Source organism: Cornus florida, unplaced genomic scaffold (genome assembly GCF_030987335.1).
Source record: "Cornus florida cultivar Cherokee Brave unplaced genomic scaffold, ASM3098733v1 CherokeeBrave_3.0.0_Hap2_Chr07, whole genome shotgun sequence".
NCBI classification, from domain to species: Eukaryota; Viridiplantae; Streptophyta; class Magnoliopsida; order Cornales; family Cornaceae; genus Cornus; species Cornus florida.
The window spans coordinates 2,303,885-2,329,124 of record NW_026775577.1 but is presented as its reverse complement, the minus strand read 5'-3'; the positions used below and the strand labels follow the sequence as shown (position 1 = coordinate 2,329,124).

Genomic DNA, 25,240 nt, shown 5'->3' with positions numbered 1-25,240 from the left:
AAACTTTCGTTGAATAATTGGAAATATCTAAAACTTAATTGAGCTTTCAATTTGGCTCCAAAATGAAGAGCAATAGACTATTGCTGCAGAAAAGGGGTTACAGTTTTAAATATACTACACAATCAAGTTTCCATGCAACACAGTACAATAAATAGAGATATGAATAAAAGTGCATGATGGAAAGCAAAGGTGACAACAACAATAAGATCAACATTTAATAAAAATTCACATTTTTTGGGGGGTTTGATATATGTACTGCGTTTACATGTCCCATGTATACTGGCTGAAATAAACAGATCAACATCACAATAATCAACAAAAGGATTTGGCCACCTAAATGGTGGTTGAATTAAGTTGACAGAGAGGCCAAAACGAAAACAAAAAATCAAAAGTGGAGTCATTTCTGCTTTATAGTCATGTCTGGTCAGTTGCTAAACTCCATGGCCTCATATGCCTTGACGCATTGTAGGACTTAAAACAAACTTGCCGAAAACATTGGAAAAGGGGGGAAGTCCCAGTGTCCCCCGAAGCAGCGGCCCTTCTCCATTGAAGTATGACCTTGTGGAAAGAAAAGAACAGCAGCTCACCTCAGGGATGATGCAAAATTGGGGTTCCATTGCCATAGTTGGATGTTTTAGTTCAAACAATGAACTCTCTATAACCGGTCTAACCAACCAAAAACACTGTCTTGAGAACCGAACTGCAAATCCTGCAAAGCATAGATGAGGGGTTGAATATATCGAGTTTGTGAAGCAAATAAACTATTGAGGAGGGGCAGAATGTGAAGCTTACCGCAAGCTCGAAATCTGGAGGAGTATCCAGTTCTAAGTTCTCAAGATCAGCCATCCCACAAGTTGTGTTCCTATCTGCTCCAAGAACATCATTGGTGTTGGTGAAAGGGCCATGATTCAGCACTGGATCATTAAGAGTAGAATAAGAATTGAAAATCTCATTGCATAACAATGAATCATTGATGTCATTGGTATCGATAGCTTGTGACTCGCCAGCTAACCAATTGTCCATATTATCCTCAAATTGAGCAATAGATGGAGGAGATTTCTCCACAATAAACTTTGCTTCCTAATCCACATAAAGTGACATCAGTTACCATAACATCGAGCAAAATATTATAAACATTACAAAATGAAGAAATTCCTGCTTTTGGAGTGACTTTCTGGCAGAATTAAAGATGAGTGTATCTGTTTATCCTAAGCTTATATTCAATAACATCCTTCAGAAAATAAACCAATGTCATCTATGAAATCATTTTGAGATGGCAATACATCCTCTTCTCACTCTTCCTTGTTTTCATTTCATGGCAGAGTTCTTTTTCAAACATTGATTTTTTTTTTTTTTTTGTTAAATGTTTAAAGAAGAGAAAATGATCTGTGTCGAGGGATACAGAGACAAGGCAATTTTTGTTTTCTAAGTGAATTCTATATGTGATACAAGAAGCCTTTGTTATAGTTACTGTATGGGAAGAAACATATTGAATATAAAAGGCAAAGTATAACTAATAAACGTCTTCCTTGACACAAAAGCATGATATAAGACTACTAAACTTTGTTATATAAATAAAGATAGACTCCTCTGTTAATGTCCAGATGAGTATAGCGCATGGGTGGACACAAGTGTCTGATATTATCAATTTTTTATAGGAGAACTGTGCTGAATATGATATCAAAGGGTAAGGTGCCATAGAGGCTGTCTCTACCGATCATCTCAATAAATTATCACAGAGGACTTTGGAATTGTTAAACAACATACAATGAATGTCACTACCAAGTACGAACCTGTGCAGATGACGAGGATACATAATCATCTGTTATATCATCGCATGAAACAGATTTTCCTGGACGTGGAGGGTTGGGAGTGTTCGTCTTTGGAGTCCTGGGACTTGTTCGAATCATCCCCAGATCAGATTCTTCAACCATGGGAGAATTATCATTTTTATCGGTCTGCTTCTGCTGCTGATAGAAAATTTTCGAAACCACATACTGGCCTTCATTTTCATGTTCATAAGTCCCCAGATGATATTGATGCATAACCCAATTAGACTTATCAGGTTTCAAGCCCTTTGTTGTAGTTTTATACAGAACCATAATCTTCTTACAACCCTTCTGAACTCCATTTTCCACAACAGGCTTGGTCTTACCTGTCTTATGCCAGCGGACTTGCTCCTTTGCCGAACTATGTTCACTATGAATCTTGCGGCGCTTCCGTGGACCAGTAGCATATGCATTGGTAGTTCTGTGAAAAAAATGAATATTGCTTCCATCTTTTTTGGAACCTAAGACAAAAACATTATGACGATTCAAACAAAAATTGATCAACTCCATAACTCTATAAGTCTCTACTTATTGAACAGTCTTGATTCACAACCCAAAACATATTTCAGTCTCTACTTATTATGACTATTCAAACAAAAATTGATCAACTCCATAACTCTATAAGTCTCTACTTATTGAACAGCTTTGATTCACAACCCAAAACATATTTCAGTGATGAAAACTGATGTTAGACACTCTTTTCCAATGATAAATAATCTTTTCCAGCTTTACCAGGTGAGATTTTATCGTACATTAATGTTAGAGGATATAGATAATAAAGTTACACCCAATCTAATAGCTTAAACTTTTAGAGTAGATGGTAGTTGACAATTAAACATGAGCAGGGTAATCAAACAAGGAGCTTAAAACCCCATGACCGAAATGGACTGCCCAAATTAAATTCTTGTGCGAAAGATGTTGTTTCTCCCAAATGAAGCAAGACTTATTGCAAAGCCATTTCTCCAACATAAAAGAACAGACGTGCTTGAATCAGTTCCCTTCTAGTGTTTCAATATTAAAAAGATAATACTCTGTTTTTTTTTTTTTTTCTCCCTTGGGATATTCAAATCACTTTGTACTTATGTTTGGTCATCATCAAGTAGGTCATAATAAAGAATTTAAAGTCTTCATTAGAATTCATTTAATCAACTGACATCATCACATCCTTGAGTCAGTTTATTAGTGTTGAATTACTGATAATGAAAAACCATATGCAAAAATCTAGGGATTGCGAGTGAGCTCACCAGGAAGATTTTCAGGATGGGTGTAGCAAATTCCTTGTTCATTATCAATTGTTGGGATGAATTCATCAATAAACATGTGAGATTTTGAATTTTCCAATCCACATTTTGCTGCTAAATGTTCTAAAAGCTCTATATCAGATGGATCAAATTTTACACCAGCAGGCAAGCCAGGCCATTCATGAGACACCTGCACAGAGAAGCATCATAAAAGACAATATTAAGAGTAAAGGTTCCATGGGAAACACCATTCTGCATGACTTCAAATGAAATAAGGGTACAAATAATAAAAAATAAAAAGGAAAAAGAAAAAAAGAACTAAAAATGCAGTTATTCATCATCAGTTGCAGAGAGAGCAAGTTGATACTGGAAAGATAATAAGGTGTGGCAATAAGTTGATTATGTTAACATGCCGCGATTATTGTCATGTGTGGTTTTAAATAGTAGTACTGATTATGTCACTAGTCTACAGAAATTTCGTTATCGTCTCACTTTGCAACACCCTAAAATGGTGTACAACTCCACAAGAAAACATAATTTATCCAAGAAAATATTAATGCATTGGCATAAAAGTAGCTAATTATGTAAACTCGCAGAACAGTCCATCTTACATCACTGTTATCAATAGAGTAATGGCACTTCGGACATTCACGATTTGCCCCACAATCTTTGATTTGATATGCAGAAGATACACCGGCACTTTTCACTTTTCTTGCAAGTCCTCTGCTGTCAATAAGCCAACTCCTGCATTGATATATGCAAAGCCAAAATTAATTACCAGAAAATTTTGTCACGTCGAAGAAGAACAAGCATAACAAAAACTCACAAAATGATACAGAACACCAGAAAGAATTAAACAGAAGAGGAAGTAGATTATGCCATTAAGCAGAAAAGAAATTACATTGCAGAACAAAGCCAAGCATGATTGACAAGTTAGATCTTACCAATAGTCAAATACTACCACACTCTATATCCAATTTAGACGGCCAATATAATTAGAACCTTTGAGACATCAATCAAATGAATGATCAACTATCAAATTCAAATGAATGCTCATTGCTTGACGCAAATTAGGCAAATACAGAGGCAAAATTTACCCTTAGATTATAATTGTTTAGCATAATGTGACCTCTAAGTAATAATCACAATACATTAACAATTACGAAGCCTTCCAACCCTATCAGCCAACTGCCCATATTGGCATTTACACAACTGAAATTCATTTGCAGAAAAAAAATAAAGAAAAGGCCACAATGGGTTGGGTTGTCTCAGATATACCACCATAAGTCTATAAGCTAATTAATGTATTTAAAAGGCAAATTAAAAAACTCGAATTAAAAATACTTTTCCAAAAAAAAAAAAAAAAAAAAAAAAAACCCTCGAATTAATGGAATGTTGCCATCAACCATAGCAAACAAAGATTTAATTCCCTCCATACCAGCATTTCCCCAAATTGGTAACTACTGAAAAATATTAAATTAATCCATAAAATCCTCATCGTACAAAAAAATGTTCTGTTGCTCAATAGATTTCAGAGAACACAACCGAAGAAAAATATCTGCAAAATCGCAGAAAAATGAAAAAAAAAAAAAAAAAAAAAAAAGGGCCTTAATACTGATCACTGCAGAGTTTATAAGAGTCGGGTATGTGAAAGGTGCTGATTTGGGTACCTCTTAACCAAGCAAGAAAATCATCCAATCAAATGGGTATTTTTATTTTTATTTTTATTTTATTATTATCAATTTTTTGGTTATCAATCAAATGGGTATTCTTTATTTTTATTTTATTATTATCAATTTTTTGGTAATCAATCAAGTGGGTGTTTTTGTTTGTCCATATGGGTTTCCAATCAGACCCAAAATAAACACAAAACAAAAACAGAAAAAATATGGATCTTCTGCGATTGAAAGTATGATGTCGAAGATTTTGATCTTTGAGCTGAAAATACCCAAATCGAAATAGAAACAACAGAAACAATCTGGTTAAATCGATTTCTAAAAACAGAAACATGTTTACCTTGCCATTTTCTGCAATCGCGAGTGTTTTCAGAGACCCAACACATTTAGAGAGAGACAGAGATGAAGAGCTGCTTAGTGTGTCCCAGACACTTTCCTCTTTCTACACTGAGCTAAGTTATGTGAGAGAGTAGAGAGAGAGTGTTAGATAGAGAGAGGGATAGGCGGGAAAACATAGGCTTGAGGACGTTATGAGAGGCTCGGTTACCGAGCCTTAGGTTAGGAAGAGCATATTCAGTGTTCGATGACCCGAGCGAGAGGTTCGGAGTGACCCACCGTTGACCGAGCCTAATTGCGAAATTGGAACTAATGTTTCTTCGAAAATCGAGGTGTTTTGGTGGGGTCGTGGCTACCTTGCTCCCCAAGCTTGAAGTGGAAACGACTTCAAATGACATATTTGCCACTGGGTTTTTGATGAAATAACGTTGGTTTACCTTACCTTTTGACTGTTTTTTACTCGGTGAAGTGTACGTGTTGCAAACCGTAAATGGGAAACAAAGAAAAAAGAGAGACGGAGTTAAATCATCGTAATTATTACACACATATGTATAGTACTGTATATGTATATACTACAGTATATCTATATGTGTGTATAGGCAGATAGATTGCAGAGAATCCATGAGAGGACACGTGTAATTCAAATTGTCACCCACGTTTCTGTGTACAAATTTAGACAAAAATGAAACTATGACAAATTTTATTTTTTTTAAACCTTTTCTGATCGTCAATGCATGATTGGTTTGATTTTTTTATTAAAACTTTCTATTATCAGTAAAATGAAAAATAGAAAAAAAATATTTTTTTTAATAACTAAGTTACAAGAAAAAAATAATAATTTCATTTAAAAATATCTGCACTAATCTGAAAACTAATTCCAAATTTTAAGGGATTATGAAGTTTCTTTTTGAGGTTTTGGTAGGAAAAAAACAAATAAAAATATTTTATTTTAATGAATCATATGTCAATTGATAATATCATATCATTAGTATAACATGAACAATAAATTTTTTTTCTTGTAATTCAACCATTGTTATAAAATTATCAATAAAAAAATTAAGCAAATAGAAGCAAAAGATTGTGTGAATTTCTTATTAAAGAAAAAGATAAATTACAGTGTGACGTAAATTTCTAAAGCAATGTCAATAAATTGGTAAAATTGATATTAGTACAAAATGTACCAATTATAAATATCGGAGTGATGATAAAATTTGAATTTGGGACGTGACATTCTCTAATCAATAAATCCCAAATACAAAATGAATTTGGGTTTTCTATAAATTAAGATGCAAGTATCCCACTAGCCATAAGTGAGGGCCTTCAAGCTCTTGCACCTCAGAGAGAAGGGAGATCATAATCATAAAATAGAGTTTTGGTTGTCCCTTCATGACTTCTTCTTCCTCCCAGAGCTTGTTTGGCTGAAAGATTGAATCTTTCTCTCCCAGAGCTTGTTTGGCTGAAAGATTGAATCTTTCTGACCATGAATGTGACACTTGCGAAAGTGTTAGAAGTTCCTGTTCCTAAGAGAATCTTAAGATTGGGTATACAGCACCATCCAACAATTTAAGTCCAGATGACAATAGTGCTTTTGGGAGGGTTTTCTCTTTTCACCAGCGCATGAGGTGGCTTTCTCATTTTCAACCAATAAAGCATAAAATATCTACTCTGCTGAACCAATAAAGTATTCAATAACTACAGTGATGAGTTCATCAAAAGTTTTCAACTATATGTTGGGTGTTATATTGAAGTTCAATACAAACACAATCAATTTGAGAATCCAACACTTGATATAATTAATTATATTACAATCACTAGAGAAATCTTAAGTGAATGGTTGGTGGGTCTCATTTGCATTAAGTTGAATACATTCAATTCTACTACATCAGGAGATTCTTACATTGAATGGAGCAAAGGCCATTGGATGGACCTTACTATACAGCTACAATGCATCACAGCAACCCCAACTCCAAAACCCTAAACAGCCCTTTGCATAACATGCAACTTCAGCAGTTAAAACTTAAAAGGCTTCCTATGACAGCTAAACTTATGAATCTCAATATTTTTGACATCTTTTTAGTATGAAAATATGTGTAATGTTTGAGACTATTGTTCATTGAGCTCCATTTACGACACTGATTTTCGAATACCGGTACCTCTGGACTCTGGAGGAGATACTGTCCCTTCAGGGGATCAGTAGCACTGGTTAAAGCAGAAGAAGAAGCCTCTTGGCTTGTTTTCCAAGTGGGTTGTCGGGGTCTGCGCAGAGTCATCTCTTGCCGCCATCAAGGAACTTGTACCAGGAGACTCCGGTGGCAAGACCACATTCTTGGAAGCGAAAACCTGATGTGGGATAACGGGTTCTGGTGGTGAAATCGTTGAAAGATAATGCAGAAGCATCTGTATGATTTGGCTGAAGTTCGGACGGTCGTTTGGATCCTCCTTCCAACAAGAAGTCACAATTAAAGCCATATCCTCTGGCAGGTCATCAGCACTAGGCCTCATGTTCTGAAACAACAATTTACAAACTTCACATCATTTTTTGATTTTTTTAATACCTCACTTCAAATCATGGTTGACCACAGTTTGAGACGCCAATCAAATGAGCTCACTGTCAAACTCATCAGATTCTTTCAGACAATTGTCAAGTGAAAAATGTTGATAATGTCGAATTTTGACAAAACAAAGAAAAATGAAAAAAAAAAATGACTTTGCCCATATGTTCATGATTCTCAGATGTGTTTGTAAGCAACTTCAAGAAAGAATGACTTCTAATAACCTCAACCATAGGGTTGCATAAAGTTCTTAGGCAACTCATCAGCCCAATTATCGTCATGAACCACTAGAAATCATTCTTCCTTGATATGGCTACTAAAAACCCCTAACAGTGCTGACCAAAACTAATATGATACGAAAAATAAAATTGACAAGGAAGAGAGGAAATACTTTAAAAGCCGCTGCGTACGCTGCTTGCAGATTTGACATGCCTTCAAAGGGTAACTTGTTATGTATGAGCTCCCACAAAACAATAGCAAAGCTGTATGCATCCACCTTGTTATTATAATGCTTCTTCTCTCCGTGTCTCAACGTGACCGTGCTGTAAAGCTGCATCCAAATACAAAGGGCAAACAACTAATATTTCAATTGCACATCTTGCCACTCAAATAATAATTGAAAAAAGAAAATATATATATATATATATATATATATATATATATATATATATATAGAAGAATAGAAGGCTCTGACCCATTCAGTAATGTACCTCTGGAGCCATCCAGCGATAGGTTCCTGTTTCGGCAGTCATCATCTCTGTTAATGACTCCTCTCTTGCCAAACCAAAATCCGCGAGTTTGACGGTTTTGTGGTCTGCTGTCAAGAGCAGGTTCTCTGCCAAAAAAGCAAACTCAAAGATAATCAACATTTTTGTTACAAGTGGCTCCTGAAAATAGAAGGACGTCAACAGGGAGAAAATGAAGTATAATTCTAACAACATTATGGCAAATGGTAAGCAGGTAGAACAAGTTAATAGAAGAAAAGCAATATGCTAAATCAAAATATCTATGGACTATTATACAAAAAAAGAAACAAATCAATAACACTAAAATCAACTCCTACTCTTTACAAAGTGCTTCCAAAATGCCCAACATTGCAGGAAATGTAAAAGCTGATTGGGAAAGTTGAACGTCCACCGCCAGTTTTCAATAGGTGCATAGATCCAGTTAACCTCTTAAAAGTCTTTTTGCCATAAGGCCACAGAAATCTTTACAAAATGTGCTCAAAAGCAAAATGATATAGTCAAGTAACAGACTGGGAAATAAGACTTCTGAGAAAACCAAGGAAGCAATTTGATGATCCAAAATCCAATTAAACCACATCATTAGGGAGTCTTGCATTGTGTTAGTGACCGATCTTCATAAATTTATGAATCATATCAAGTATCAATACTTGCACACGTCATAAGATCTACACACACAGTGCATCCTTTCCAAAGAGTTCTTGAATAGGGATGCTTTGCAGGTGTATTAGTGCTGATTATATCATGTTCTCAAATAGCCTCAACCAGTTTTCTGAAACAGCTACAACTAAAGACCTTCTAAAGGATAAGGTGTTCCCACAAGCCATAATATTACAGAAAATATAAAAGCTTTCACCCATAAGCTATGATAGCCAAAACTGGGAAATATTCTTCAAAATCCAAGTCATGATAGCATATCCCAATCAGAATCCAGTTCACAAGAAACCTTTCCATTTTGAATCTATTGCTTTATCAAAGTGATCGAATTAATTTCTTAACAGTGTTGACCATTGACAACTCTATTTTTTCAAGTTTTACAAATGCTCTTGCTCTATTTAATTTCAAGTCTTAACAGCGCCACAAAACAAACATGATTTAGGAATAAATGAATAATCAGGCTTCTGGAAAGCTAAGTCCCTGCATACCAACAATCAAACAAGATACTCTTTTGATAAGTAACAGGAAAAGAGGCTACATCCAATTACATAAACATAGACACTTTTCTGCCCATGGGGAAGTAGAGTTTGAGCTACTCCTGCAGACATGCACATAGATGAATAAGACATCTCATAATTGCATATCGAAGCAAAGAACGATGGTAAATACAAGTAGTGGTTTCCCCTCAATAAATCATCAAATCATAAAACAAATCATGCAATCAAAGATAACATGGATATATTTGAAATATAATAGTATCAAAATGTTATCCTGCCAATGATAAATGAAGAAAAAAAAGGTACGAGTAACAAGTGGTACAAATCAGATTTGAAGATCAATAAAAGTAACATGTCAAAGAACAAGTTTATGAACCTTTGAATACCTAAAGTACAATTGGAAGAAAATAGACTTAACATGCTGCTTGCTAGTCAACTTTCTATTTTTCCTTCTAATTTGTGTGATAAACTCAAGACAAAAAAAAAAAGAAGACTGAAAGTATGCAGCTGAGAGAAAGTGTTTATGTCCATCGAAATTGATGGAATGTTAAGTTCCTTACAAGCTCAACAACAGTTCCTTTTTCAAACTTAATTATATAAATTCAACACTGACAAATAACAATAAAGTAGTACCAGGTTTCAAGTCTCGGTGGATGATCCCATGGGAGTGTAAGCATTCCATTGCACGAGCAATGTCAAGTGCAAACCCAATTGCCAAACGCATATCTAAAAGCCTCGGCCTCGTGTTGAGCAGGTATTTCCGCAATGTTCCACCCAATAGAAGTTCAGTTACTATAACCATGACAGGTTCCTTGCAAGCTCCAATAAACTGTTGTACACAACATCACCATTAGAATCACAGAAATCCCTACTTTGAGAAATTGGACTATTAAGTTCAATTATCCGTAACCTTTGTTGCTCAATATCATTTAAACTAACATTTACATCCTACAATCATAACAAAAGACTATTGCTTTGATTTAAAACAAACAAACCTTCACCAGGTTCTTGTGTTGAACTCTGGATAACATTGCAACCTCCCGTGCAAATCGGGCCTCCCTCTTGGCAATCTCCTCCGGGGTGTCACCTCTATGAACCATTTTAATAGCAACATTCTGATTTTTGTATCTGAAGGACACCCAGTTAAAAACATAATGAGATAACTGCACCATAACCAAACACCATATCTTTCAAATCATCCAATAGGGCATAAATTCGCCATCATTTCAGAATCTGATGCATATTTATCCGAAAACGATATGCACATCAAAATTCTACAAATCAAAATACACTAATCCTCACAGACTAAAGCATAAATTTTCATACCATAAAACAGTTTCAATTTTGATAAGTTCCCCAAAAATTCTTCGAATCAAATGCACCAATCCTCACAAACTAAATCATAAATTTTCATACCATAAAACAGTTCCAATCTTGATAAGCTCCCCAAAATCATCTCCTTTCAACCCCAATTTTTTTAAACCTAAAAAAGGAACAAATATTTTGAAGATCTGAAAAGCTTAAGTGGTACAAAAGTGGAAGCATGGGGTTTTTAATGTATTCCCAAAAATAAAATTAAAAAAAATAAAATAAAACCAAAAAATCTAAAAACTGTTCTTCTTAATCAGTACAAAAATCAGTTAAAAAAAAAAAAGTAAAATAACAAACACAAACTTTTATACAACCAAATTATTTCAAGGATCAAAAATTGGGAAAGGAACAACAACAAAGAAATGGGTTGACTTACTTGCCCTCATACACTTTAGCATGAGCACCTTCTCCAATTCTCGGCCCAACAAACAGAAGTTTTGGATCAATCAACCACTTGGCATCCAAATTGAAACCTTCAACTGAGTAGAGCCCATTTCCAGATGCCATTTTTGTCTCTCTCTCTAGAATCTACTGATGATCTATTACCTTCCAGTGACTAGTAAAAACCAAATCTGTATATATCATGACACATTTGAAGTAAAACCCGTATGGAAAAAATTAAAGAAAACAAGCTCATTCGCATGAACAGAGAAGTATTATAAAGAAGACATGCTCTGTTCTGCTTCCATGGAAGAGACCCATCCCCAAATTCACGCTCTGAGTTGAGCTTCGTTTGGGAGGCAAAGAATAAAACCCCACGTGTTCCAGAGAATACCAGCAACAAACAACAAACTAGTAATAAAATTTGTATTATTTATAAACAAATATTGAAAGGCCAAACAAAGCTCTGCTCAAAAAAGTAAAAACAGAGGAGAGGCAATAAACAATCAAGAGCTAATGTAATTCAAATTTACAGAGAGAGAAAGAGTGAGGAAGATGAGATGGGTGTGGATGTATAGGCTGGTGGGTTGAGTTAATGTAATGGTATTTCACTACGCGTAAGGAACAAACTACTTTGTTGTGTGACTTGATCTGTCCAGATAAAGCCGCGGAAGGAAGGAATTGGGTCTTGTCAGAGACACAGTTGGGTCTCCTCTATAATTTGTTTTACGTCTTTTATTATTCTAATTTCTAACGAGGAATATGTATTATTATTATTTACACATATTGTATAAATAAAATTTAGAGGGACAGTCAAATAGGGGTAGAAAGGGAAAATACCACATGATTATCGTAGATCACAGTTTTTTTATTACAATGAAAACTCAATCATAAAAAAAAAATTATTTTGAAATAATTGTACGAAACACTCATAAAAAAGTAGCTTACAAATATATATATATATATATATATATATAGCAATCATATCCAATAATTAATATTGGATAAGTTTTTTTTGTTCATTAGCGGACAAGAGATAATTTCTATTGTATACATATATACATATATATGAGAAATGAATACAGATATTCTATTATAAAATTTAGTGTTATAGTGATTTTTAATATGATTATATTTATTTTTAACACTTATATATATCTATTGTTCAACCAGATTTAATGTGCTAAAAAAGTAAAACTAGACTATCACATCTATTATAGAAATAAAAATTACTGACTTGAGGGATCAAGTCTTTTTAAAAATTTGCGAAAGTTGTTTTACTAAGAAAAAAATAAAAATTATACAAATAACAATCCCTATTATGTGTACATGTGTGTCTATTACATAATGTAAAGTTGTAATATGGGTTAAATAAAGATATTCAATGTGCACATGGTAATGGATCTCAAGTTGAGGACAACATCACTCAGCAATAAGAGTTACAAACAATAATAGATGATGATGGGACTACCTTTCGTTTTTTGATCTTTTAGACCTCTTGTGGACACTGCCAGTTACCAAATTAACCCTGGATTTTTTTTTAGTACTATTTTACTTTACCTTTTTAATAAAATAAAATAAAATTTGGTGAATTTCTTTTTTTTTTTTGGAATATATACATATTATGATTTGTCATTTTGATGAATATGTGATATATTATTAATTTGATATTTTTACATATCTTCTTGAATTAATTTACATCGATATTCGTTTGAATTCGTTGCACGGTGAAATTAGCTAGACAAATTATTCCGCTAACTAAGAACGACAGTGTACCACCACCTGTAGAATCAAGAAAGAACTTTCTGTCAGTCTTTACCCAGCGTGCACCCAATTGCGATATATTTATATAAATCCTATTAGGTACCATTAATTTGGTCACGTGAATTATTATTGATAGAACTTTGATTCTATCGGGGTAATGGTATGTGGTTGAATTAAATCACAAAACCAATAATTTGTGTCTATAATACAACATCTAAACCGTACTCTTTGTCCCACCGTACACATTAAAGATGAGACTTGAGAGGAGGAGGTTTAATAAGTCCGATCAATCATAGATTCCTCAATTATTAAATCAATCCACACACCAAAAAATTTGTCCACAAAGTTATATTCATGAGCTTCTTTGTCTAAGATATTATAACCTCTTCTTTACTTCATTTATTTACTTTTTTTCAATGGAACAAATTCTGTCTCTACCAATTAATATGTTACTTCCATATTTGATTTTTTTTTTTTTAGGTACAATTATTTTGTTTAGGAATAAAAAAAAAAATTGGGTGGGCAAGAATGAGGACTCTGGATCATTTTTATTTTTATTTTTATTTATTAAAAAACACTCACTATGTCAAAACTGGATAGGCATTCTTTCCAGTGGAGGAGAAATCATACACAAAATCCAATGATTGAGATTGCATCATCACTAATGAGTCTCATTTATCAATTTAATCTCAATCACTGAATTCTGTATAAGACCTCTTATGCACTGGAGATGATCCTTATCCGTCAAAACTAATATTAAGTGTTAATTTTATCTCAAATGTTAGACAAATTTAGGAATGGGAAGTGAAATGGTATGTATGGATTACGTGTTAGCTCCACTCAATAGCTTAAGTTTTTGGATTAAATCGCAAAGCACTCCACCCGTTACATTTAATATCAAAACCAAACTTAGTCTTTGATTCGATATCACGTCGAAAGGTGTTTGGTACCCCAACCGAATATGCAGGGTGGCTCGAGCCTCAACGAGGGAATTGCGAATTCGACTGAGAAGATGTTAGAAATTTATTTCACGTTGGATCGAGATGAGAAGTGAAATGAGTTGAGTTTTAGCTGTATCCAATAACTTAAGTTTTTGAAATAAATCGTAAAACACCTGACCTATTACATATTTTTATAATATATTTCAAAGCAGTGAGTTTTGACTTTGAGTTTGGACTCCACAAAAGTCCTTAGAATTTCAACTCCACAGCACGGCGGTACAAAATGGATGTCTGTGTTTGCATAGAACTTTGTCTCATACCCCTATCGCTAGTGAAATTATTGCCCATAATTTATACAGTTCATAAATTCATAATCCATCTCAAGGTTAATTAATGCATACAAGCAAAATGCTAGTTATGGTTCCAAATGGATATGTCAGCCATAAATACAAAGCTTTGATTATATGTTCTAGATAGTTTAATTTCTTTTATTATTCAATAGTCATTGAGATAAGATGAACAAGAAAGAGCACAAGAAAAAGGCAAAATATATATATATATATAATAATCAAAAAATTCATTCAATATGATTATAAAAAGACAAAAACGAAAAAAAAAAAAACCTTAAGAGCCCACGACAAATTTATGATGATGGTATGGAATTATTGCCCACAATTTATAGCTCCCATAATCCATCTCAAATCACAAGTAAACAAAAATGCATTAATTTTCATTGCTTGCATGGTTAATGCATGCATATAAAATATTATATGATATATGGTTGCAAATGAATATGTCGGCCTCAATTTCAAAGCTTTGATTGTGTTGGTGACTGTTTAATTCCTATTATCATTCAATAGAACTTAGCTATTAGTACTTGTACATTGATTTGTGACATCTTTTATATATAGTCCAAAAATTAATTAATTCAATATTGTTATAAAAATGCCCATTTGGTGTTGAAAAAAATTAGCAAATCAAAATGGGGATTTGTCGCAGTTGTGATTTAGACAGATGAGGTCATGACTTGTCGGTGGCCAATGGGCAATCCCCATATAGTCTCAAATTCAATCCTCAAAACTTGAAAAGTAAAAAAAAAAAAAAAACACACACACACACATGTAATGCGGTATGTATGTATCTAAAGTCGTCTGTTTTCTTGTGAATTGTTTGGACTTTTTTGGAGGTGGACTTGTGAGGTAGTCGGTGGGCTTGCCATCCAGTGTTGACCTTCTTATTCCAACTGATTCCCCACGTTGGTTGGTTTGAAATTGGTGAACCGGACTTTGCCCTTAAGTCTAATTCAACTTCCTAGCAATTCTATAATGTAAGAGTTGGTTGATTTTTAAATATATACTACATTTGTTCTATATATATTGCAGCGTAACTTCATTCATTCAAATATTATTTAAATACGTTACAACTAAAGATATCAAACACAATAAAAATGTATTTTAACACATTTAGATATATTAAAATTTTGTATATATATAGATCCTAAAACTAAAGACAATCTTTATTAATGTTTTGACAATCTTTGTTTAACTTCAATTGAATACAATTAAAATGTATTTCAACACATTTAAATATGTTTTGAATATTTGTAACAGCAGATGGCGCTACAACAAAGGATGTGAGCCACCATATGAATATATATATATATATTATATACACACACATACAAATTAGAAAACTAAAGACGATCATTATTAATGATTTGACATTATTAATTTAAGTTCAATGGAGTAGGATTACGTAATGGCCTTGCATCATTGGGCTTGAGCAATTCTAATTTCACATGTTACATCCTTCTCTCTCTTATATATATATATATATATATATATATATATATATATAGTAGATTTCAATTGCTCCCTGTGAATAAGAAATTATATACTCACTTTTAATTGTAACCTTAGAATCTAATCCTACGGCATTTACTTAATTCACTTTTATTTTCTTCATTTTAAAAAACTTACATTTTCTTACCATATTCTTTCAATACCTTTTAAAAAAAAAAAAAATCAGTAAAAAAACACTTTCCCATCACTACCAATTGTTTATTCAACAAATTTGCAAGCAACAATAAAAACTAAAAAAAGTTAATCAAAAGAGATAAATAAAATGGTCATTAAATAAAGATTGTTTGAGACGTATTGATTATAATCAAAACTCAAATTTTAAGATTAATCCATATTTTATACTCAGCTTAGTAAAATATTTTGAATTTGTTCAGCAACTAATTTAGAATTAGGATACTACTATTGACTTCATAAATTTTTTAGAAAAATCATGCAAAACAACTCTTAATATATTATTATATATCCATCTAAATGTTCTCAGTGTTTATTTATTTATTTATTATTTTTTTTTCATATTTTTTGGTAAATTAAATATTCAAGTGTTGATCAATAAAAGCATGGCAAAATATGTATAATATCATTACAAATCCTAAGCTTTTTCATAATTTATCAATAGAATTGATAAAGTATGGAAAAAAAATAAAAATGATGACTTTTAATTTTAAATTAATTTTCCTTCGCCTTAGTGGCTGCTTGCGAATTTGGCAAAAAGTAGCCAAATTATTTTATTCTTATTTCCTTTAATAAATTATTATATATCCAACTAAATGTTCTCAGTGTTTTTTTATTTTTTGGTAAATTAAATATTCAAAGTGTTGATCGGTAAAAGCATGCCAAAATATGTATAATATCATTACAAATCCTAAGCTTTTTTATAATTTATCAATAGAATTGATAAAGTACGGAAAAAAACTAAAAATGATGACTTTTAATTTTAGATTAATTTTCCTTCGTCTTAGTGGCTGCTTGCGAATTTGGCAAAAAATAGCCAAATTATTTTATTCTTATTTCCTTTAATAAATTGTATAATTATGTCATTTTTCTTTTACGATATTTAATAGTATGAAAAGAAAATGTAAGTTTCTTAAAATAAATATAATAAAAGTAAATTAACTAATAGCCATAAGATCAGATCGTAAGGTTACAATTAAAAGTGAGTATATAATATCTGCTCCAGGGAGCTATTGAATATTATTGTATATGTATATATATGTCTATATATGGAGAGAGAGAGAGAGATCGATCGATCGATCGTGGCATGTCATGACTCTTTCCAGTATTTGGGGTGTCTAAATAAGATAAGAGTGTTCACATGGTTCATGTGGGTTTTACAATGGAAATTAACTCTCTCTAAATGGATTTTAGAATTAACCCTAAAAAGAAATAATAATAAAATAAATAGTACAGATGCATTTGATGCAAAATAGACATTTACATGTATTATTCAAGTTAAAAGTGTGGTTCGAAATCAAGACCTCACGTACTTACCTTCTGAATTCCTGTCAACGCCCCTATGTCCCTTAGGGCGCCATTTATATGTATAAACATTAACTAATTGTATAGATACATTTTGATAAATATAAAGGTTAATTACATGGTGCGGGCCTTTGATCAAGACAGTCCAATAATTTGGAAAAAAAAAAAAAAAAAAAAAACAAGGTTAAAATCTAAGTTACTGTAGGATAAAATCATAAAATTTAAATTATACAAATGAAAAACGAGAAGATACGGGCAAAGCTCAACACACAAAAAAATTACACGATTTAGGTAAAAATCCCCATGTCACATATATATATTTTTAAGACATATATGAAGTTTGAATTACATTAATGGTGCACAATATCAAAATTGCATGACTTGGTGAAAATCCCATGTCCAACTTTAAAAGTGGAAGTACACTACACAATTTACACTCATTTTCAAAATGGTACTCAATTTAAATTTATACAAAAGCAAGACCTGTAAAAAACAACACCATCATTTCTCTCAATATGAAATATGCTTTTCCTTTAGTGAAAAATTACCTTTTATACTATCGTAAAAGTGGGCGTAAAAATATAACTAGTTACAATTAGTGCCACATACACCCACTTTCACCTGATCATGAATTTTTACATAAAGAAAATTCCAACACTGTAATGGAAAGAAATAAATAAATAGCTGCCAAGTCAAAATGAAAAGTTTTGCAATGTTACAATTTTTTATTTTTATTTTCTTTCCCCCGAATAATATTACAAATTTACATTGACTAAAAATTCTATATGTATGTAGGTCTATGCTTCTCAAAACTGGAGCCATTTTATAATAAGAAAGAAAAAAATTGGCAATTAATTAACAATTATAAACATAATCTAAATATGTATAAACTACTGTATAAACTTACAACATGGGTTTTTCTATTCTAACCAAGGGTGATGGGACCCACACCCCACCAGCCAAAACAACAATATGAATTTTGAAGGTTTAAATCATCTAATTACTTGATTTATTGTTCTTCAAACTTTTTTTTCATTAGTGATATTATTTGTGAAAAAAAAAGTAAATAAATAAATAAATATATATATATATATATATATATATATATATATATATATATATATCAAATAGTTATTACACTAACTATATTTTTTGGAACAGAATGTTAGACGGCGAAAAAGATACAAGATACAAATTTATGTAACGGAAATATGGATATTATGTTGGATGATAGAAATAATTTTTAAAAAAATGAAAAATTAATAATAAACTTATGAAAGGAATTTTAGGTATAACGCCTATAAATAATAATAAAAAATAAAATATCTTTAGATTGTATGACTATGTAAACTTTTCTATATAATTACATAATCGTCTCTTCTTATCGTCGTTGCTCTTTATTTTCAAGGTTAACTTTCAATGTTGAACTCTCACCAAAACCATTCTCAAGTCAGCAATTGAAGTCATTTTTAGAATTTTAGGTATGTATTGTTTGAATTTTGAGAGTATGGTTTTATACATTGGATTGTAGTTTTCAACTTATTTGGTGTGATTTAATTGTAACAATTTATATATAAGGGTTTTAAAACCTTTATTCAACCTTATCGAATGATAACTCTCCAAAGGGTAAAACGCTCTAATGTTTTGTAGGAAATTCTCAAAAGTTCTAATGATTTATTCATCAAAGATTATAATAATCTTATCCAATATCTTAGGAAATTCTCAAAGGTTCTAATGATTTTATCCAATATCTAAAAGTACTCATGGTTTAATCATCAATCAGGCAAAATACTTCTCTTTAATTAATTAAAGTATTATTGATTTCTACATTAAAACGCTCTAATGTTTTGTAGGAAATTCTCAAAAGTTCTAATGATTTATTCATCAAAGATTATAATAATCTTATCCAATATCTTAGGAAATTCTCAAAGGTTCTAATGATTTTATCCAATATCTAAAAGTACTCATGGTTTAATCATCAATCAGGCAAAATACTTCTCTTTAATTAATTAAAGTATTATTGATTTCTACATAAATTATTGAAATAAAATTCAACAATTGGTATCGGAGCCGGATCAAGGGTTAAGATTTTTTCGTAAAAATCAAGATCAATGAATTGAATATACATTATATATTATTTTAAATTAAAGGCATGATAAATAAACAAATATATATTTGATCGCAAACTGTGCACATGGGTTTTGCGCTGTTTGAATCGAAATTGTTGTTTTTTGATTTTGTGTATTAAATTCACATTGTTCATGTTGCCGGTGCCCCTTAATTTTGTATCTAGTATGTGCGGTGATCATAAAGATGTCGTTTATCAATTTACGTAAAGTGATCACAATTTTGAGTCAATTTTTAAGATGTTTTTTTTCTTTTTTTAACGATTTTTTTTTATTATTATTTATTTTTTTAAGTTGTTATTCTAGAACAAATGTAGACAAAAGGATGAATTTGTGTTTTCGAATTTCGTGTATGACTTTAATATGCAATTTGATTCATATAATCTCACCTTGTGGCTTGGCGCATGATTGAATGGTCTACAAAGTGATTGCTTTTGTCTATTGCAGGATTAAATGATATGGTGAAGTAATTAAATATTTAATTCAAGTTATAATATGTGAACAATAACTAATTTATTTATTCATGAATAATGAACAATAAATGGTTTTGTACAGCTTGCATATGATGGTTCAGAATTGCATTGGAAGGTTGTTTACTCTATTATATTGGACTCAAAAGTTTTTTTTGACTTATTTTGAATCATATAATATGGTGAGATTACAAATCTAGTTTACGTTCATAATATACATGTTCATTAGGAGCATTACCTTTCAAGCATATGTGTGTATATATAGTTACAGACTTGCAGTATTGTGAAGAGTTTGCCCTTCTCTTCACAAAGCCCATGAACAATTAACATGTGCATAATGGCGTACATATGACCTGAGAACCTTTCTTGTTTTCTCATGAAAATTATTTACATGAACTGAATTAAATGAAATAATAATATATTTGAGATCTTTGTTATGAGGTATATATTTTGAATTACGTGTGCAAGAAATTTTTAGTTTAATGTGAAGTTGCGTGGCGGTATAACCATACATTTAATGCTTTTGAGTAATTCATGATACTTATTCAGTTTTAAATTGATTGAATTATTGGGACTTAAGTGTCATAAGAAAGTATTACTAGTATTAATCTGATTAATTTAAAGTTTCAAGTTTTAATTGTTAATTTTAGGTTGAAAAACCCATGAGACTTGCGTGTCATAAGTAAGCAGTACTAACCTAATTGATTTGAATATTCAAGTACTTTAAATTATTTATTGGATATATAATATAGATGCATCAAGTTTTTATTATTTTGTTTTATTTAAAGTATATAAAGAATTGAAATTTTAAATCTTGATAGATATGCGTATTATTAATATATTGTTCACTCTAATTTCTTGATATGTATGGGGATGCTTAATTTTATTTGTGTTAAAACCATTTATTTTACAGTGAAATCAAGTATTCCATAATATTTGAGTTTAGTTTATGTGCATTATAAAGAAATTATTGAACTTAAATAAATGAAACTTTTGTAGTTTAGATTCTTCTTTGGGGTTTAGGAAGATCGGTAAGGTAACCGTTTCAAATGTGGTAGTCAAAGTGGACGATGCAAAAAAATTCACAAAATCCAAAAAGGAAACCTCATCATAAAATTAAAAAGATAAGGAAAGAACTTTAAGAATACCCACTTGAAGAGTTCGAATGCCCAAATTTTGGACACATTGAAACACCGGTTAGTTTGCACACTAAAACAAAGCAAGATAATTTAATCTCCTGCAAAACTTCGTGGTTCTTTCATTATAATTATTTGAGGGGTGTACAATATCTCAACTTGATTCAACATCTGCTCACCAAGTAAATGAGAAATATTAAGGAAAAAAAAAGGAAAACTTAATGTACCTATTGTGAAGAGAAAGTTTCTATACATTAATGTTGAGTAATGATACAAGATATGATAGATTGATGTTCTGTATTGTTACAAGATTAAAAGCCTATTTTTTGGCATGAGAATAAGCTAACTAGTCAACAAAGGTTTGGTATAGTTCAGTAGCCTAACATTCAATGGTGGTGTGTTACTAGAAGGTATACTATTCTAACAGTCGCCCTCAAACTCAAGGAGAATGATATGCAATCAACTTGAGTTTGGAGAGGAAAATATGGAGCGAAAGACTGGATATGAATGCTTTTATGGTAGTTTAAAATTTCAATTGTCCGCTTCACTTCACTCAGGCGTACACCTAGGCTCCAAAGGAACCTTTAGCGCGTTGGTGCACCTTGAGCCTCTAATAACACTGGGTCTGAGGAGAGAGTACTATTTATGGTCTGAGGAGACATGGTTGGTTGCTTATAGTATGAGGAGACATTGTTAATGGTTTATGGTCTGTGGAGAGCCATTGTCAATGGTTTATGGTCTGAGGAGACACCAGTTAAAGACGTATCCACAGTGGTTTAGAGAAAACGCTATGGTTATGTCTTGGCCTTAGAAGCACAAAAATGGATATGGGACATGGATACGACACGGACATGGACACAGACACGACAACATTCAAATCCTAAAAAATTAGGAAACGAACATGGCGAATAATATATATATATATATATATATATGATGTTGTACTTTAAGAAATTAAGAGTAATATTATTTTAATTTTTTGCGATATCTCAAATGAAAAAATGGACTGCAAATTTGAAATCAGCGCAAAAAACTGGATTAAAAATTTTTTTTTTTCGGTGCTGATGACGTGGCAGCTGACACAGAGCTGATGTGGCTGATGACGAGGCGCTGATATGGCTGATGACGTGGCGCTGATGTGGTGATGTAGTGGCAAGGGATGTTGGGTCAATGATGACGTGGTCGGAGAAGATGACAGTGCCGGAAGTCTCGCCGGAGAAAATGACTGGCGCCGGAAATGTTGTCGGAAAAATTGACAGAAATTTTGTTTGAATGAGTGGGAGTGCCTCCGGGTTCCATTTTGGCTGGTTTTGACTGCGCTGGAAAGCTCAGAGTATGTACTTTCTATTTCTATGATCAAACCTTTGAAAATACGGGTTGAAGTTTGATTTCTGTCGCCAAAGAGAAGGCGAAAGTGATGTGATGAACCAAGGATTTAAAACCTTAGCTTTGTGGCGTGGTGGTGAACCTTGGACCGCCGCCGGAGATGAGGCCTATGGACCACCGCCATATCCGGCGGTGGCTCTGATACCATGTGAAGAGAAAGCTTGTATATATGAATGTTTAGAAATGATACAAGATTTGATAGATTGATGATGTGTATTGTTACAAGATTACAAGGAGAATGAGCTAACTAGTCAACAAAGGTTTGGTATAGTTTGGCAGCGTTACATTTAATGGTGGTGTGCTTACAGTGTCAAGAATGGTGTGCTACTAGAACGTATACTATTCTAACACCCATGAAATCCAATGTGACTTGGAAATTGGAATATCTGCATTACATTCATTGAATTGTTAACGCAATTTTCTGGCAGATTCTGTAGCAAGTTATGCCACTATGACAGAAATTAGGAGTCCACTTGAGCATATATTGACCTTCTTTCCCGAGCCTAGACCAACATCACCACATGAAAACAAAATAAAATAAGAAAAACAAAACTTGAACACTATGTTGCAGAATTCCAGACCTGGAGAGACAGCCAACACATGTTTTCGAGTTAAGATTTTAGATACTTCTTGATTATGCAGACATAGAGCTAGGAATCTTGTCTGTTCATAATCTGGTTGTCACCCAACTTGGTGGTAGCTCAAGCAGCCTAGCAGGTAAATAATACAGTTCAATAATGGTGTTTAAGAAATATATATTTGGCCTGGCCATATTAATTTATCTATTAAGCCTCATTTTCACTGTTTCTTCAGCTTTCAAACTTAATTTCATACAACGCTTTAAAATAGTATTTGATTGAAAAACAAGTTAGACCGTGGGTTGTAACTTAATGGTAGCTCCTCTACCTTTTTAGTGGGTTAAGTCCCTACCAAATATGTTAACACACCAAGTATATATACATGAATTCATTGCTTAAGATGGGTAAAAAAAAAAAAAAAGGCAGAAGAATATAAATTTTGAAGACTAACTCAGTCCGGTACTTTATTTCGATTATTCAATTAAATGTATTTGATAAGGTAATTTAAATATGAATAAATTTTACTGTGTAAAATTTAAGTGAGTTAGATTACACTTTCCACTAAACACTTAAAATTCAAACAATTACCAATGAAAATCTTGATTTACAAAAATTCAGGTGGCAAAATTTTCATTGCTTAATCCAATAGGTACATTAACACAATTGAAATAAGTGTATTTTTGGTATTGTTCGAGTTAAATTTCAAAAGTTTCAATTTTTCCTAGAGAGAGAAACAGAAGAGAGAGAAGTTGGGTAATGGGCCAACTAGCCCCACATCACTGGCCTTGAGCAAGTCAGAGAGAGAAGGTGGATAACGGGCCAACTAGCCCCACATCACTGGGCTCGAGCAAGTCCATTTTGCATGTTAAATTTTCACACCATAAAACAGTTTCAATTTTGATAAGCTCCCCAAAAATTCTTCGAATCAAATGCACCAACCCTCACAAACTAAATCATAAATTTTCATACAATAAAACAGTTCCAATCTTGATAAGCTCCCCAAAATCATCTCCTTTCAACCTCAATTTTTTTAAAGCTAAAAAAAGGAACAAATATTTTGAAGATCTGAAAAGCTGTAAGTGGTACAAAAGAGAAAGCATTGGGTTTTTAATGTATTCCCCCCCAAAAAAAAAAAAAAAAAAAACTAAACAACTGTTCTTCCTAATCAGTACAAAAATCACTAAAAAAAAACAAAATAAAATAACACAAACTTTTATACAACCAAATTATTTCAATGATCAAAAATTGGGAAAGGAACAGGAACAAAGAAATGGGTTGACTGACTTGCCCTCATACACTTTAGCATGAGCACCTTCTCCAATTCTCGGCCCAACAAACAGAAGTTTTGGATCAATCAACCACTTGGCATCCAAATTGAAACCTTCAACTGAGTAGAACCCATTTCCAGATGCCATTTTTCTCTCTCTCTAGAATCTACTGTTGATCTATTACCTTCTAGTGACTAGTAAAAACCAAATCTTTATATATTATGACACATTTGAAGTAAAACCCATATGGAAGAAATTAAAGAAAACAAGCTCATTCATATGAACAGAGAAGGATTATAAAGAAGACATGCTCTGTTCTGCTTCCATGGCAGAGACCCATCCCCGTATTCACGCTCTGAGTTGAGCTTTGTTTGGGAAGCAAAGAATAAAACCCCACGTGTTCCAGAGAAGACCAGCAACGAACAACGAACTAGTCATAAAATTTGTATTATTTATAAACAAACATTAAAAGGCCAAACAAAGCTCTGCTCAAAAAAGTAAAAGCAGAGGAGAGGCTATAAACAATCAAGAGCTAATGTATTTCAAATTTAGAGAGAGAGTGAGGAAGACGAGATGGGTGTGGATGTATAGGATGGTGGGTTGAGTTAATGAAATTGAATTTCACTACGCGTAAGGAACAAATTACTTTGTTGTGTGATTTGATCTGTCCAGATAAAGCCGCGGAAGGAAGGAATTGGGTCTTGTCATAGACATCTATAATCTATTTTACATCTTTTACTATTCTAATTTCTAACTAGGAATATGTATTATTTTTATTTACACATATTATTGTATAAATAAAATTTAGTGGGACAATCAAAGAGGGGTAGAAAAGGAAAATGTCATAAACATTTTTTTATTACAACTATTTTTAAAAAATTCAGTCATAAAAAGTTTGTTTTGAGATAATTGTATGTGTAAAGAAGTAGTTTACAAATATATATATATAT

The 25,240-nt window shown here is 32.3% G+C and overlaps 2 protein-coding genes across 3 annotated transcripts; both read right to left on the bottom strand.

Annotated features, from left to right (window-relative positions):
- Positions 1 to 213: 213 nt before the first annotated feature.
- Positions 214 to 5,253, bottom strand: LOC132315722 (SUPPRESSOR OF GAMMA RESPONSE 1). The gene is made up of 6 exons (XM_059814083.1): positions 5,087 to 5,253; positions 3,682 to 3,814; positions 3,074 to 3,260; positions 1,794 to 2,290; positions 793 to 1,080; positions 214 to 709 (listed from the first exon to the last, which is right to left on the bottom strand). Exons 1-6 carry the CDS (start codon positions 5,092 to 5,094, stop codon positions 656 to 658), a joined length of 1,167 nt encoding a protein of 388 aa, XP_059670066.1. The 5' UTR covers positions 5,095 to 5,253; the 3' UTR covers positions 214 to 655.
- Positions 5,254 to 6,787: 1,534 nt separating this feature from the next.
- On the bottom strand, positions 6,788 to 24,549 carry LOC132315721 (serine/threonine-protein kinase STY13-like). 2 transcript variants are annotated; one of them, XM_059814082.1, is made up of 6 exons: positions 24,307 to 24,549; positions 10,527 to 10,659; positions 10,165 to 10,360; positions 8,345 to 8,469; positions 8,026 to 8,184; positions 6,788 to 7,587 (listed from the first exon to the last, which is right to left on the bottom strand). In XM_059814082.1, exons 1-6 carry the CDS (start codon positions 24,435 to 24,437, stop codon positions 7,273 to 7,275), a joined length of 1,059 nt encoding a protein of 352 aa, XP_059670065.1. In that variant the 5' UTR covers positions 24,438 to 24,549; the 3' UTR covers positions 6,788 to 7,272. The 2 variants fall into 2 exon arrangements, with proteins under 2 accessions (XP_059670065.1, XP_059670064.1); XM_059814081.1 differs by lacking the exon at positions 24,307 to 24,549 and adding an exon at positions 11,279 to 11,989.
- Positions 24,550 to 25,240: the final 691 nt, after the last annotated feature.

Coding starts and splice junctions, on each gene's coding strand:
- LOC132315722 (XM_059814083.1), bottom strand. Junction 3,261..3,681: donor ACTCTATTGATAACAGTGAT/GTAAGATGGACT, acceptor TTCTCTGTGCAG/GTGTCTCATGAATGGCCTGG. Junction 710..792: donor CTCCAGATTTCGAGCTTGCG/GTAAGCTTCACA, acceptor TATGCTTTGCAG/GATTTGCAGTTCGGTTCTCA.
- LOC132315721 (XM_059814082.1), bottom strand. CDS start 24,437: ATGGCATCTGGAAATGGGTTCTACTCAGTTGAAGGTTTCAATTTGGAT. Junction 8,185..8,344: donor ATCGCTGGATGGCTCCAGAG/GTACATTACTGA, acceptor ATTTGGATGCAG/CTTTACAGCACGGTCACGTT. Junction 7,588..8,025: donor CGTACGCAGCGGCTTTTAAA/GTATTTCCTCTC, acceptor TTGTTGTTTCAG/AACATGAGGCCTAGTGCTGA.